Genomic DNA, 16,768 nt, shown 5'->3' with positions numbered 1-16,768 from the left:
TGGGACCAAAATAAGTTTGTGGCACACTTGCAACTGCTCAGCAAGCCGGGGACTTAAGTTCAAATCCAGGGTGAGACATTACCATGGGAACCTGCCGTAACATGACAATAATAGCCTGGATTTAATTTAAGATCTCAAGATTGTTTCAATCTTATAAGATTCAAAATTATATTAAATGATAACGTTGTACACAATTGGAAAGTTATATTTGTGTATGATATGTTTGAAACCAGAGTGTAATTAAGATTCAAGCACCAGTGTTATGTACACTGGGTTATTGATTCGATTAATTAACTAACCTTGCATTTAAAGTTGTGTTTTTTAAGGTAGTCAATTTTTATTATATTATATATATATATATATATATATATATATATATATATATATATATATATATATATAGCATTAAACAACCACTAAAGTTATTATTTTACAGAAATACCAAGTTTACAGTGTTATATTTGATCTTTCCAGATACCTGGTTGATTTGTCCACCTTATGTAAGCTGTTCACTATGCCTTCCTATATCATTCAATTATAACATCACAAATTGTAATATTAAGCACATTTTTGGACACAATTTTAAAGGTGTGTATGATGAAAAGTATGGTACATACTCAAAACTATGTAACTGTTAACCTTCATACTAAAACACTGGCAGTAGTGGATTCTGAAGGGAATGTATGAATTACTGTACTTTATACATGGTCCATATTAGAAAAGGCTTCTAGTAAATTAATTAGGTTATATTTTTCACAAGAGCACCTTAAAGGGACAGTCTACTTAAAATTATTGATTGTTTAAAAAGACAGATAATCCACGTGTTACCCATTCCCTAGTTTTGCATAACCAACACTGTTATATTAATACACTTTTTATCTCTGTATCTTTGACTTTGTATCTAAGCCACTGCTGACTGCCCCATTATCTCAGTTCTTTTGACAGACTTGCATTTTAGCCAATCAGTGCTGATTCATAATTACCTCCACGGGAGTGAGCACAATGCAACCTATATGACACATGTGAGTGAGCACAATGCAACCTATATGACACTGTCAAAATGCCCTGAGATAAGAGACAGCCTTCAACGGCTTATAAATAAGTTTATCAGCCTACCTAGGTTTAGCTTTTAACAAAGAACACCAAAAGAACAAATCAAATCTGAAAATAAAAGTAAATTGAAAGCTGTTTAAAATTGCATGCCCTGTCTGAATCATAAAAGTTTAATTGTGTCTTGACTGTCACTTTAAGTGCGTTGTCTTCCATTGATATGGTATGACATTTTTTTATATTTGACAGAACATACATTAGTATGGAGGATTAGATAAAATACACGTTTATTCTCCATATGTTGGCAGGTACAATATAATTACTAATGCATGTACTGATGAATAGAAGACTTACTGGAGTGGGGACTAACCAGAATAGCTGTGTAGTCTGTATTCTCTGTTTAAGTGTTTGTCTCTGATATTTTATGCAAATTATGATCCCTGAGGATTAGGTAATGGGGAAAATTGATGTGGACACCTAGTTTAGCCTCATTAACTCACAGGTCATATCTCTTATTAAAGTATAATTATTCAGAGTTTTACAAGCTCAATGCCCTTTTTAGAGGGGTCCAGACTAATTCATTTCAGAAAATGTCTGCCCTGTGAAAGGCATGACTGGGAAAGTTACAGCTCCAGGGGTTGGAATTAACCTATGATCTAGCTAATTAAATATTTTTTCTTATAGATTTTTTCCTCTTATATGGCATTTTTTGTTGTGCTCTTCACTATACAGAGAACTGTGCTTGCTGGGTAACTCTAGATCCCTGGACTATACAGGACTATAATGTTGTGTTTTGTTGTGTTCGAGTATGTGTGAGCGTATAAATAGATATGTATTATATTGTAGAGTTATATATTCTCTCTGAAGGATGACAGGAGCCAGATACCCTTTTTCCTGCATAGTTCATAACATCTATATATCTGTGCTATTTGATATTTTTAGATGTCATCCTCAGTCCATAATTTTTTATTCTATTCTCTTCCTACATTAGATCCTAAAATCTTACTGATGGACATTTAAAATCCTTCTAAAAGCATACAAAACCCTTTTTATAACTGCTCAGCTGCTATAAGATATATTTAATTTGTTTTGTATGCAGCATTTTAATTGACATTTTGTTAAATGTGACCTATTGTCATCTTATGCATCTGGTAAAAAAAAGTGGGTTTCATATCCCTTTATTTTATGTATATAAATATCATACTTAATTACTTTCATTTTATTTTGTAGGTTTACAATTCAAACAAGGACAACCAAAATGAAGGAAGTGAGTATAATTATTATAGCTCTTTCTGGTGTAGAATATAATTTATAGATATCATGTCAGAGGGAAGTGCAGTATCAATTTATAGAAATGTGTTTTAATGCAAAAATATTAAAGTTTGTGCCTGAACTGTTTTAAAATTATTTTCTGCATTAGTTGATGTATGTACAAACTATACGATCTATCTAGAAATGGTAAATTAACCCCTTAGTGACAAGACTGTTTTTTCAATTTTTTTTACTGTTAGGGACCAGGGCTTTTTCCTCTTACTCATTTACTGTACCCACACATATTATATACCGTTTTCTCCAACATAGGTGTGTCCGGTCCACGGCGTCATCCTTACTTGTGGGATATTCTCTTCCCCAACAGGAAATGGCAAAGAGCCCAGCAAAGCTGGTCACATGATCCCTCCTAGGCTCCGCCTACCCCAGTCATTCTCTTTGCCGTTGTACAGGCAACATCTCCACGGAGATGGCTTAGAGTTTTTTAGTGTTTAACTGTAGTTTTTATTATTCAATCAAGAGTTTGTTATTTTAAAATAGTGCTGGTATGTACTATTTACTCAGAAACAGAAAAGAGATGAAGATTTCTGTTTGTATGAGGAAAATGATTTTAGCACCGTAACTAAAATCCATGGCTGTTCCACACAGGACTGTTGAGAGCAATTAACTTCAGTTGGGGGAACAGTGTGCAGTCTCTTACTGCTTGAGGTATGACACATTCTAACAAGACGATGTAATGCTGGAAGCTGTCATTTTCCCTATGGGATCCGGTAAGCCATTTTTATTAAGATAGTAAATAAGGGCTTCACAAGGGCTTATTAAGACTGTAGACTTTTTCTGGGCTAAATCGATTCATTATTAACACATATTTAGCCTTGAGGAATCATTTATTCTGGGTATTTTGATATGATTATATCGGCAGGCACTGTTTTTGACACCTTATTCTTTAGGGGCTTTCCCTAATCATAGTCAGAGCCTCATTTTCGCGCCGGTATGGCGCACTTGTTTTTGAGGACAGCATGGCATGCAGCTGCATGTGTGTGGAGCTCTGATACATAGAAAAGTCTTTCTGAAGGCATCATTTGGTATCGTATTCCCCTTTGGGCTTGGTTGGGTCTCAGCAAAGCAGATTCCAGGGACTGTAAAGGGGTTAAATATAAAAACGGCTCCGGTTCCGTTATTTTAAGGGTTAAAGCTTCCAAATTTGGTGTGCAATACTTTTAAGGCTTTAAGACACTGTGGTGAAATTTTGGTGAATTTTGAACAATTCCTTCATACTTTTTCGCAATTGCAGTAATAAAGTGTGTTTAGTTTAAAATTTAAAGTGACAGTAACGGTTTTATTTTAAAACGTTTTTTGTGCTTTGTTATCAAGTTTATGCCTGTTTAACATGTCTGAACTACCAGATAGATTGTGTTCTGACTGTGGGGAAACCAAGGTTCCTTCTCATTTAACTATATGTATTTTATGTCATAAAAAAATTTAGTAAAAATGATGCCCAAGATGATTCCTCAAGTGAGGGGAGTAAGCATGGTACTGCATCATCCCCTACTTCGTCTACACCAGTCTTGCCCATACAGGAGGCCCCTAGTACATCTAGTGCGCCAATACTCCTTACTATGCAACATTTAACGGCTGTAATGGATAATTCTATCAAAAACATTTTAGCCAATATGCCCACTTATCAGCGAAAGCGCGACTGCTCTGTTTTAGAAAATTCTGTAGAGCATGAGAACGCTGATGATATGGTTTCTGAAGGGCCCCTACACCAGTCTGAGGGGGCCAGGGAGGTTTTGTCTGAGGGAGAAATTTCAGATTCAGGAAACATTTCTCACCAAGCTGAACCTGATGTGATTAATTTTAAATTTAAGTTGGAACATCTCCGCGCTCTGCTTAAGGAGGTGTTATCCAATTTGGATGATTGTGATTATCTGGTCATTCCAGAACCACTATGTAAAATGGAAGAGTTCTCAGAGGCCCCGGGGCCCCCCGAAGCTTTTCCTATATCCAAGCGGGTGGCGTACATTGTTAGTAAAGAATGGGACAGGCCCGGTATACCTTTAGTACCTCCCCCCATATTTATAAAATTGTTTTCCTATAATCGACCCCAGAAAGGACTGATGGCAGACAGTCCCCAAGGTCGAGGGGGCGGTTTCTACTCTACACAAGCGCGCCACTATACCCATAGAAGATAGTTGTGCTTTCCAAGATCCTATGGATAAAAAATTAGAAGGTCTGCTAAAGATGTTTGTTCAGCAAGGTTCCCTTCTACAACCAATTGCATGCATTGTCCCTGTCACTGCAGCCGCGTGTTTCTAGTTTGATGAGCTAGGAAAGGCGATTATTAGTAATTCTTCTTCTTATGAGGAGATTATGGACAGAATTCGTGCTCTTAAATTGGCTAATTCTTTCACCCTAGACGCCACCTTGCAATTGGCTAGGTTAGCGGCGAAAAAATTCTGGGTTTGCTATTGTGGCGCAGAGCGCTTTGGTTAAAATCTTGGGCAGCGGATGCGTCTTCCAAGAACAAATTGCTTGACATTCCTTTCAAGGGGAAAACACTCTTTGGCCCTGACTTGAAAGAGATTATCTCTGATATCACTGGGGGCAAGGGCCACGCCCTTCCTCAGGATAGGTCTTTTCAAGACCAAAAATAAACCTAAGTTTCGTCCCTTTCGCAGAAACGGATCAGCCCCAAGGGCTACGTCCTCTAAGCAGGAAGGTAATACTTCTCAAGCCAATCCAGCCTGGAGACCTATGCAAGGCTGGAACAAAGGAAAGCAGGCCAGGAAACCTGCCACTGCTACCAAGACAGCATGAAATGCGGGCCCCCGATCCGGGACCGGATCTGGTGGGGGGCAGACTCTCTCTCTTCGCTCAGGCTGGGGCAAGAGATGTTCTGGATCCTTGGGCGCTAGAAATAGTCTCCCAAGGTTATTCTCTGGAGTTCAAGGGGCTTCCTCCAAGGGGGAGGTTCCACAGGTCTCAGTTGTCTTCAGACCACATAAGAAGACAGGCATTCTTACATTGGGTAGAAGACCTGCTAAAAATGGGAGTGATTCATCCTGTTCCATTAGGAGAACAAGGGATGGGGTTCTACTCCAATCTGTTCATAGTTCCCAAAAAAGAGGGAACGTTCAGACCAATCTTAGATCTTAAGATCTTGAACAAGTTTCTCAAGGTTCCATCGTTCAAGATGGAAACCATTCGAACACTTCTTCCTTCCATCCAGGAAGGTCAATTCATGACCAAGGTGGATTTCAAGGATGCGTATCTACATATTCCTATCCACAAGGAACATCATCGGTTCCTAAGGTTTGCATTCCTGGACAAGCATTTCCAGTTCGTGGCGTTTTCTTTCGGATTAGCCACTGCTCCTAGGATTTTCTCATAGGTACTAGGGTCCCTTCTGGCGGTGCTAAGACCAAGGGGCATTGCTGTAGTACCTTACTTGGACGACATTCTGATTCGAGCGTCGTCCCTTCCTCAAGTAAAGGCTCACACGGACATTGTCCTGGCCTTTCTCAGATCTCACGGATGGAAAATGAACGTGGAAAAGAGTTCTCTATCTCCGTCAACGAGGGTTCCCTTCTTGGGAACTATAATAGACTCCTTAGAAATGAGGATTTTTCTGACAGAAGCCAGAAAAACAAAACTTCTAGACTCTTGTCGGATACTTCATTCCGTTCCTCTTCCTTCCATAGCGCAGTGCATGGAAGTGATAGGTTTGATGGTAGCGGCAATGGACATAGTTCCTTTTGTGCGCATTCATCTAAGACCATTACAACTGTTCATGCTCAGTCAGTGGAATGGGGACTATTCAGACTTGTCTCCGAAGATACAAGTAAATCAGAGGACCAGAGACTCATTCCGTTGGTGGCTGTCCCTGGACAACCTGTCACAAGGAATGACCTTCCGCAGACCAGAGTGGGTCATTGTCACGACCGACGCCAGTCTGATGGGCTGGGGCGCGGTCTGGGGATCCCTGAAAGCTCAGGGTCTTTGGTCTCGGGTAGAATCTCTTCTACCGATAAATATTCTGGAACTGAGAGCGATATTCAATGCTCTCAAAGCTTGGCCTCAGCTAGCGAGGGCCAAGTTCATACATCAACCATCAGGGGGGAACAAGGAGTTCCCTAGCGATGGAAGAAGTGACCAAAATCATTCTATGGGCGGAGTCTCACTCCTGCCACCTGTCTGCTATCCACATCCCAGGAGTGGAAAATTGGGAAGCGGATTTTCTGAGTCGTCAGACATTGCATCCGGGGGAGTGGGAACTCCATCCGGAAATCTTTGCCCAAGTCACTCAACCGTGGGGCATTCCAGACATGGATCTGATGGCCTCTCGTCAGAACTTCAGAGTTCCTTACTACGGGTACAGATCCAGGGATCCCAAGGCGGCTCTAGTGGATGCACTAGTAGCACCTTGGACCTTCAAACTAGCTTATGTGTTCCCGCCGTTTCCTCTCATCCCCAGGCTGGTAGCCAGGATCAATCAGGAGAGGGCGTCGGTGATTTTGATAGCTCCTGCGTGGCCACGCAGGACTTGGTATGCAGATCTGGTGAATATGTCATCGGCTCCACCATGGAAGCTACCTTTGAGACGAGACCTTCTTGTTCTAGGTCCGTTCGACCCACTCCAGCTGACTGCTTGGAGATTGAACGCTTGATCTTATCAAAGCGAGGGTTCTCAGATTCTGTTATTAATACTCTTGTTCAGGCCTGAAAGCCTGTAACCAGAAAAATTACCACATAATTTGGTATATCTGTTGGTGTGAATCTGCAGGATTCCCTTGGGACAAGGTTAAGATTCCTAAGAGTCTATCCTTCCTTCGAGAAGGATTGGAAAAAGGATTATCTGCAAGTTCCTTGATGGGACAGATTTCTGCCTTGTCTGTGTTACTTCACAAAAAGCTGGCAGCTGTGCCAGATGTTCTAGCCTTTGTTCAGGCTCTGGTTAGAATCAAGCCTATTTACAAAATTTTGACTCCTCCTTGGAGTCTCAACCTAGTTCTTTCAGTTCTTCAGGGGGTTCCGTTTGAACCCTTACATTCCGTTGATATTAAGTTATTATCTTGGAAAGTTTTGTTTTTGGTTGCAATTTCTTCTGCTAGAAGAGTTTCAGAATTATCTGCTCTGCAGTGTTCTTCTCCTTATCTGGAGTTCCATGCAGATAAGGTGGTTTTGCGTACTAAACCTGGTTTTCTTCCAAAAGTTGTTTCTAACAAAAACATTAACCAGGAGATAGTTGTGCCTTCTTTGTGTCCTAATCCAGTTTCAAAGAAGGAACGTTTGTTGCACAACTTGGATGTAGTTCGTGCTCTCAAATTTTACTTAGCAGCTACTAAGGATTTCAGACAAACTTTGTCTCTGTTTGTTGTTTATTCTGGTAAACGGAGAGGTCAAAAAGCAACTTCTACCTCTCTCTCCTTCTGGATTAAAAGCATTATCCGATTGGCTTATGAGACTGCCGGACGGCAGCCTCCTGAAAGAATCACAGCTCACTCCACTAGGGCTGTGGCTTCCACATGGGCCTTCAAGAACGAGGCTTCTGTTGATCAGATATGTAAGGCAGCGACTTGGTCTTCACTGCACACTTTTTCTAAATTTTACAAATTTGATACTTTTGCTTCTTCTGAGGCTATTTTTGGGAGAAAGGTTTTGCAAGCCGTGGTGCCTTCCATTTAGGTGACCTGATTTGCTCCCTCCCTTCATCCGTGTCCTAAAGCTTTGGTATTGGTTCCCACAAGTAAGGATGACGCCGTGGACCGGACACACCTATGTTGGAGAAAACAGAATTTATGTTTACCTGATAAATTACTTTCTCCAACGGTGTGTCCGGTCCACGGCCCGCCCTGGTTTTTTTAATCAGGTCTGATAATTTATTTTCTTTAACTACAGTCACCACGGTAACATATGGTTTCTCCTATGCAAATATTCCTCCTTAACGTCGGTCGAATGACTGGGGTAGGCGGAGCCTAGGAGGGATCATGTGACCAGCTTTGCTGGGCTCTTTGCCATTTCCTGTTGGGGAAGAGAATATCCCACAAGTAAGGATGACGCCGTGGACCGGACACACCGTTGGAGAAAGTAATTTATCAGGTAAACATAAATTCTGTTTTTCTTGTCATTAAATGGACTTTCTCTTGCAAGGTGTATCCAGTCCACGGATTCATCCTTTACGTGTGGGATATTCTCATTCCCTACAGGAAGTAGCAAAGAGAGCACACAGCAAAGCTGTCCATATAGCTCCCCCTCTTGCTCCACCCCCCCAGTCATTCTCTTTGCTGGCTCTAAGCATTAGGGTCTCTCTTGGGAGTGTAAAGTGAATGTGGTGTTAGAATTGTAGTTTTATTATCTTCAATCAAAAGTTTGTTATTTTAAATGGTACCGGTTTGTACTATTTACTCACTAGCAGAAAAGTGATGAAGATTTCTGCTGAGAGGAAAATGATTTTAGCATGTTGTAACTAAAATCTACTGCTGTTCCCACACAGGACTAAGGAGTACCAGAAAACTTCAGTTGGGGGGAACAGTTTGCAGGGTGATCTGCAATAAGGTATGTTCAATCAATTATTTCTAGACAAGACTGAGATAATGCTAGAAGACTGACAAGATCCCCATGTGTGGAGGGTAAGCTATGTTCACAGACTTAGTAAGGAATTGAATGCTTACATAATAGGGCTAATATACTGGTTGACACTTATTCTGGGCAATCGATTGTTTGGCTAAGGAAAAATCGTTTTGCAAGACACTTTGAAAGCCCTTTTGGGTTTTTTCTGGGGTTATTATCACATGGCTGTTTTTTAGTCACTTAGGAGTGATTTACTAGGCCTCACAGCTCTGGAGTAGAGTGGGAGGGGCCTTAGAATTGCAGAGAAGTTCATGCTGTTTCACATGGAGGGTCCTGCTGATGTTTGAGGGCCTAAAAGAAGCTATATTCCCCCAAATCTGATCCCTAAGGGAAGGTAGGGCCACAGCAAGGCTGTGGCAAGGTGCTGTAGTGATTTAACCAGGTGTTGGCTTTAGGCTGCTCCGGTTTGGGCATTAAGGGGTTAATCGTTTTGAAACTTGGGGTGCAATCTTATTAAGGCTTTAGCTACATACTGTGAAAATTTCAGAAAGATTGGTGCATTTTTCACAGTTTTGTAAAATTGTGTGCTCTTTTGATCTCTTAAAGGCACAGTAACGTTTTTTTCAAATTGTGTTTTTTATTTGATTAAAGTGATTCTAAGCCTGTTTGTGTACTCTACCAGTCTGTTAAACATGTTTGACACTAAGGAAAATCCTTGTTCAATGTGTTTAGAAGCCATGGTGGAACCCCCTCTCAGAATGTGTCCCACTTGTACTGATATGTCTATACACTTTAAAGATCATATTGTTGCACTTAAGAATGTGGCCCAAGATGATTCTCAGACTGAAGGTAACGAGGGTAGCCCGTCTGCCTCTCCCCAAGTGTCACAACCAGTTACGCCCGCGCAAGCGACGCTTGGAACCTCTAGTGCGTCTAACCCTTTTACATTACAAGACTTAGCGGCAGTCATGGATAATTCTCTTACAGCCTTCTTATCTAAACTGCCCGTGTTACCTGCAAAGCGTGATAGCTCCGTTTTAAGAACAGATTATGAGCATTCTGACGCTTTGGTAGCCGTATCCGATATACCCTCACAACGCTCTGAAGTGGGAGCGAGGGATTTGATGTCTGAGGGAGAAGTCTCTGATTCAGGAAGGGTTCCTCCCCAGACAGATTCAGATGCATTGACTTTTAAATTTAAACTAGAACACCTCCGTGTTTTACTTAGGGAGGTATTAGCTACTCTGGATGACTGTGACCCTTTGGTGATCCCAGAGAAATTGTGTAAAATGGACAAGTACCTAGAGGTCCCTGTTTACACGGATGCGTTTCCGGTCCCTAAGAGGATTGCGGATATCGTTACTAGGGAGTGGGATAGGCCAGTGTCCCTTTTGTCCCCCCTCCTGTTTTTAAGAAAATGTTCCCCATATCTGACCCCATGCGGGACTCGTGGCAGATGGTCCCTAAGGTGGAGGGGGCTGTTTCTACACTACCCAAACGCACAACCATACCAATTGAAGACAGTTGTGCTTTTAAAGACCCTATGGATAAAAAATTAGAGGGTTTAATTAAGAAAATTTTTGTTCAACAAGGTTTTCTTCTCCAACCTATTGCCTGCATTATTCCTGTAACTACTGCAGTTGCTTTCTGGTTTGAGGCGCTGGAAGACTCGCTCCAGACGGAGACCTCATATGAGGAAATTATGGATAGAATTAAGGCTCTAAAGCTAGCTAATTCTTTTATCACTGACGCCGCTTTCCAAATAGCTAAGTTAGCGGCGAAAAATTCAGGTTTCGCCATTTTGGCGCGCAGGGTGCTATGGCTAAAGTCCTGGTCGGCCGATGTGTCGTCTAAATCCAAGTTTTTGAACATTCCTTTAAAAGGGAAGACCCTATTCGGGCCTGAATTGAAAGAGATTATTTCAGATATCACCGGGGGAAAAGGCCATGCTCTCCCTCAGGACAAAGCCTTTAAAACAAAGAACAAGGTTAATTTTCATTCCTTTCGCAATTTCAGGAACGGCCCCGCTTCATCCTCTCCGGCTGCAAAGCAAGAGGGTAATGCTTCACAGCCCAAGGCAAACTGGAAACCTTACCAGGGCTGGAATAAGGGTAAACAGGCCAAAAAGCCTGCAGCTGCCACCAAGACAGCATGAAGGGGTAGCCCCCGATCCGGGACCGAATCTAGTAGGGGGCAGACTCTCTCTCTTCGCTCAGGCCTAGGCAAGAGATGTACACGATCCTTGGGCATTAGAGATTGTAGCCCAGGGATACCTTCTAGAATTCAAGGACTCTCCTCCAAGGGAAAGGTTCCGCATTTCTCGTCTGTCTACAGATCAGACAAAGAAAGAGGCGTTTTTACACTGTGTAGAAGATCTACATACAATGGGAGTGATCCACCCAGTTCCAATTGCAGAACAAGGACTGGGGTTTTACTCAAACCTGTTTGTGGTTCCCAAAAAAGAAGGAACTTTCAGACCAATCCTGGATCTCAAAATTCTAAACAAATTCCTCAGAGTCCCATCATTCAAGATGGAGACCATTCGGACAATCTTACCAATGATCCAGGAGGGTCAATATATGACTTCCGTGGATCTAAAGGATGCGTATCTGCACATTCCTATCCACAAAGATCATCACCAGTTTCTCAGGTTCACCTTTCTGGACAAGCATTTTCAGTTTGTGGCTCTTCCTTTCGGGTTGGCCACTGCTCCCAGAATTTTCACAAAGGTGCTAGGGTCCCTCCTGGCGGTTCTAAGACCGCGGGGCATAGCAGTGGCGCCTTACCTAGACGACATCTTAATTCAGGCGTCAATTTTCCAAAGAACCAAGTCTCACACAGAGATTGTATTGGCCTTTCTGAGGTCTCACGGGTGGAAGGTGAACATCAAAAAGAGTTATCTCTCCCCCCTCACAAGAGTTCCATTCCTAGGAACTCTGATAGACTCGGTAGAAATGAAAATATTTCTGACGGAGGTCAGAAAGCTAAAACTCTTAACTACTTGCCGAGCTCTTCATTCCATTCCTCGGCCATCTGTGGCTCAGTGCATGGAGACAATCGGACTAATGGTTGCGGCAATGGACATAGTCCCTTTTGCTCGGATACACCTCAGACCACTGCAACTATGCATGCTCAAACAGTGGAATGGGGATTATGCAGATTTGTCTCCTCAAATTCAGTTGGACCAGGAGACCAGAGATTCTCTTCTCTGGTGGTTGTCTCAGGATCACCTGTCTCAAGGAATATGTTTCCGCAGGCCAGAGTGAATCATCGTAACGACCGACACCAGTCTGTTAGGCTGGGGTGCGGTCTGGGACTCCCTGAAAGCTCAGGGCTTATGGTCTTGGGAAGAAACTCTTCTCCCGATAAACATTCTGGAACTGAGGGCGATATTCAACGCTCTTCAGGCATGGCCTCAACTAGCGGCGGCCAAATTCATCAGATTTCAGTCGGACTGTAGCTTACGTCAATCATCAGGGGGGAACAAAGAGTTCCCTAGTGATGACGGAAGTAACCAAAATAATCAGGTGGGCGGAGGATCACTCCTGCCATCTCTCAGTAATTCACATCCCAGGAGTAGACAACTGGGAGGCGGATTTTCTAAGTCGTCAGACTTTTCACCCAGGGGAGTGGGAACTCCACACGGAGGTATTTGCCCAGCTGACTCAGCTATGGGGCACCCCCAGAGTTGGATCTGATGGCGTCCCGTCAGAACACCAAACTTCCTCTCTACGGGTCCGGGTCCAGGTCCCGGGATCCCAAGGCGGTATTGATAGATGCTCTTAGCAGTGCCTTGGTCCTTCAATCTGGCTTATGTTTTTCCACCGTTTCCTCTCCTCCCGCGTCTGGTTGCCAGAATCAAGCAGGAGAAGGCTTCGGTGATTCTGATAGCGCCTGCGTGGCCACGCAGGACTTGGTATGCAGACCTAGTGGACATGTCATCTGTCCCACCATGGTCACTGCCAATGAGGCAGGATCTTCTAATACAGGGTCCGTTCAAGCATCTAAATTTAGTTTCTCTACGTCTGACTGCTTGGAGATTGAACGCTTAATTCTATCAGAGCGTGGGTTCTCTGAGTCAGTTATAGATACTCTGATTCAGGCTAGAAAGCCTGTCACCAGGAAAATTTACCATAAGATATGGCAGAAATATCTTTCTTGGTGTGAATCCAAGGGTTACTCATGGAGTAAGATTAGGATTCCCAGGATATTGTCCTTTCTCCAAGATGGACTGGAGAAAGGATTGTCAGCTAGTTCCTTAAAAGGACAAATATCTGCTTTGTCTATCCTGTTACACAAGCGTCTGGCAGAGGTACCAGACGTTCAAGCGTTTGCTCAGGCTTTAGTCAGAATCAAGCCTGTCTATAAACCTGTGGCTCCGCCATGGAGTTTGAATCTAGTTCTTTCAGTTCTTCAAGGGGTTCTGTTTGAACCTTTACATTCCATAGACATTAAGTTGTTATTTTGGAAAGTTTGTTTTTGATAGCTATCTCTTCTGCTCGAAGAGTTTCAGAATTATCTGCCTTACAGTGTGATTCACCTTACCTGGTGTTTCACGCAGATAAGGTAGTTTTGCGTACCAAACCTGGTTTTCTTCCTAAAGTTGTTTCTAACAAGAATATTAACCAGGAAATAGTTTTTCCTTCTCTGTGTCCTAATCCATCTTCGAAGAAGGAACGTCTATTACACAATCTTGATGTAGTTCGTGCTTTAAAGTTCTATTTACAAGCAACTAAGGATTTCAGACAAACATCTTCCTTGTTTGTTATCTATTCTGGTAAGAGGAGAGGTCAGAAAGCGACTGCTACCTCTCTTTCCTTTTGGCTGAAAAGCTTCATCCATTTGGCCTATGAGACTGCTGGCCAGCAGCCTCCTGAAAGAATTACTGCTCATTCTACCAGAGCAGTGGCTTCCACATGGGCTTTCAAAAATGAGGCTTCTGTTGAACAGATTTGTAAGGCAGCGACTTCGTCTTCACTGCATACTTTTGCCAAATTTTACAAAGCTTCTTCGGAGGCTATTTTTGGGAGAAAGGTTTTGCAAGCAGTGGTGCCTTCCGTTTAAGGTACCTGTCTTGTTCCCTCCCTTCATCCGTGTCCTTAAGCTTTGGTATTGGTATCCCACAAGTAAAGGATGAGTCCGTGGACTGGATACACCTTGCAAGAGAAAACAGAATTTATGCTTACCTGATAAATTACTTTCTCTTGCGGTGTATCCAGTCCACGGCCCGCCCTGGCATTTAAGTCAGGTAAAAACATTTTTTGTTTAAACTACAGTCACCACTGCACCCTATGGTTTCTCCTTTTTCTTCCTAACCTTTGGTTGAATGACTGGGGGGTGGAGCTATATGGACAGCTATATGGACAGCTTTGCTGTGTGCTCTCTTTGCTACTTCCTGTAGGGAATGAGAATATCCCACAAGTAAAGGATGAATCCGTGGACTGGATACACCACAAGAGAAAGTAATTTATCAGGTAAGCATAAATTCTGTTTTTTAAATATACAATTTTTTTCATCATCCTATTATATAAAAGGCCAAGTGTATTTGTCATGCGCAGTAGAGACAGCATGAGGACAAACACACCTGACCTTACCTGACAACCCATGCTGTTTGCAGCGAAAGTGGGCGTGGTCGGGCGGGACTGTGGGAGTGGCTGGATGGGACCTGACATGGTCGGAAGCGTGTCCGGGCGCGGTCTGCGCGACAGAGAAGGGAGAGAAATAGAAAGAGAGGGGGAGAGACAAAAAGAAATAGGAAAGAGCTAAAGAGAGGGGAAAGAGCTAAAGAGAGGGGGAAGAGCAGAAGAGAGGGGAAAGTGCAGAAGAGAGGGGAGAGAGACAGAGAAAGAGAGAGGGGGGAGAGAGAGAGCAAAAGAGAGGGATGGAGAGAGAGAGCAAACGAGAGGGATGGAGAGACAGAGCAAGAAAAAGGAGAGAGAGACAGAGCAAAGGAGAGGGGGGAAAGAGAGAGAGTGCAAAAGAAAGAGGGGGAGAGAGAGCGCAAAAGAGGGGGAGAGAGAGAGCGCAAAAGAGGGGGAGAGAGAGAGAGCGCAAAAGAGAGGGGGAGAGAGAGAGCGCAAAAGAGGGAGAGAGAGAGCGCAAAAGAGGGGGAGAGAGAGCGCAAAAGAGAGGGGGAGAGAGCACAAAAGAGAGGGGGAGAGAGAGCATGCAAAAGAGGGGGAGAGAGAGCGCAAAAGAGAGGGGGAGAGAGCACAAAAGAGAGGGGGAGAGAGAGCATGCAAAAGAGAGGGGGAGAGAGAGCACAAAAGAGAGAGAGAACGCAAAAGAGAAGGGGGAGAGAGAGAGCGTAAAAAGAGAGGGAGGAGAGAGAGCGCAAAAGAGCGGGGGAGAGAGAGCAAAAGAGAGGGGAGAGAAAAAGCAAAAGAGAGGGGGGGAAAGGGAGCAAAAGAGAGGGGGGAGAGAGAGAGCAAAAGAGAGTTGGAGCGAAAGAGAACGCAGAAGAGAGAGGGGGGGAGAGCAAAAGAGAGGTGGGGAGAGAAAGAGCAAAAGAGAGGTGGGGAGAGAAAGAGCAAAAGAGAGGTGGAGCGAGAGAGAGTGCAAAAGATATGGGGAGAGAGCACAAAAGAGAGGGGGAGAGAGAGAGCAAGGGGTGGGACCGCTGTACTGCAAAAAATGGCCCGTGTGAACAGGCTTTAGGACTAATATAATTTACTATAACATTTTGTCTTATAAAATATGATGAAAAAATTGAAAAAAAGCACTTTTCCTAACTTTGACCCCCAAAATCTGTTGCCCATCTACAACCACCAAAAAACACCCATGCTAAATAGTTTCTAAATGTTGTCCTGAGTTTAGAAATACCCAATGTTTACACATTCTTTGCTTTTTTGCAAGTTATAGGGCAATAAGTACAAGTAGCACTTTGCTATTTCCAAACCATTTCTTTTTTCAAAATTAGCGATAGTTTTTTTTAGTAGACAACCCAAAGTATTGATCTAGGCCACCATTTCACTGCCAAATGTGATCAAATAAAAAAAATGTTAACTTTTTCACAAACTTTAGGTTTCTCACTGAAACTATTTACAAACAGCTTGTGCAATTATGGCATAAATGGTTGTAAATGATTCTCTGGGATCCCCTTTGTTCACAAATAGCAGACATATTAGGCTTTAGCATTGCTTTTTGGTGATTAGAAGGCTGCTAAATGTTGCTGTGCACCACACCTGTATTATGCCCAGCAGTGAAGGGCTTATTAGATAGCTTGAAGGGTTAATTTTAGCTTTAGTGTATAGATTACCATCCCACCCCCTGATCCCTCCCTGACCTCTCTCAAACAGCTATCTTCCCTCCCCCACCCCCCAAAGGTCACCACCATCTAAGTACTGGCAGAAAGTCTGCCAGTACTAAAATGAAAGGCTTTTTTTTTGTAAAACTTTTATATATATATATATATATATATATATATATATATATATATATATATATATATATATATATATATATAGTGTCTGCAGTATAAGATCCCCCCTTACACCCCAACCTCCCTGATCCCCCCCAAACAGCTCTCTAACTAAACAGTAAAATTAGGCTTATTTAAAATATATATATATATATATATATATATATATATATATATATATATATATATATATATATGTAGATAGAGAGCACTCTCACTTTCCAAACTTGATGCCAGGGTGCCAGCAGATAGATATACACGGTAAAGGAAGGCACTCACTGGTCTTTTCTTCAAAATAACTTTAACACTCCCCTTCCTCAGACAAAAAACAAACTTAAAGTGACTGGACTTATAAAGCCAAACTAACCCCTCCCAGTGAAAATTGCGCCAAAACAGTTGTCATGGTGATCCTCAAAAACATTCTAGTCATGTGATGAGTGTTACTCATATAAATTA

The 16,768-nt window shown here is 42.5% G+C and overlaps 1 protein-coding gene across 2 annotated transcripts in view; it reads left to right on the top strand.

Moving 5' to 3' along the window:
- ARHGAP26 (Rho GTPase activating protein 26) overlaps positions 1-16,768 on the top strand; it is a 1,495,203-nt gene that overhangs the window by 772,179 nt on the left and 706,256 nt on the right. For both annotated transcript variants that reach the window (XM_053717161.1, XM_053717160.1), the window contains exon 12: positions 2,281-2,317. In XM_053717161.1, the coding sequence (XP_053573136.1) occupies positions 2,281-2,317 (37 nt within the window). The remainder of the gene's footprint in view (positions 1-2,280; positions 2,318-16,768) is intronic.

The sequence above is a fragment of the Bombina bombina genome, chromosome 6 (assembly GCF_027579735.1).
Source record: "Bombina bombina isolate aBomBom1 chromosome 6, aBomBom1.pri, whole genome shotgun sequence".
In the NCBI taxonomy this organism is placed as follows: domain Eukaryota; kingdom Metazoa; phylum Chordata; class Amphibia; order Anura; family Bombinatoridae; genus Bombina; species Bombina bombina.
The sequence above is the reverse complement of the archived record's forward strand: the minus strand, read 5'-3'. Positions and strand labels throughout refer to the sequence as shown.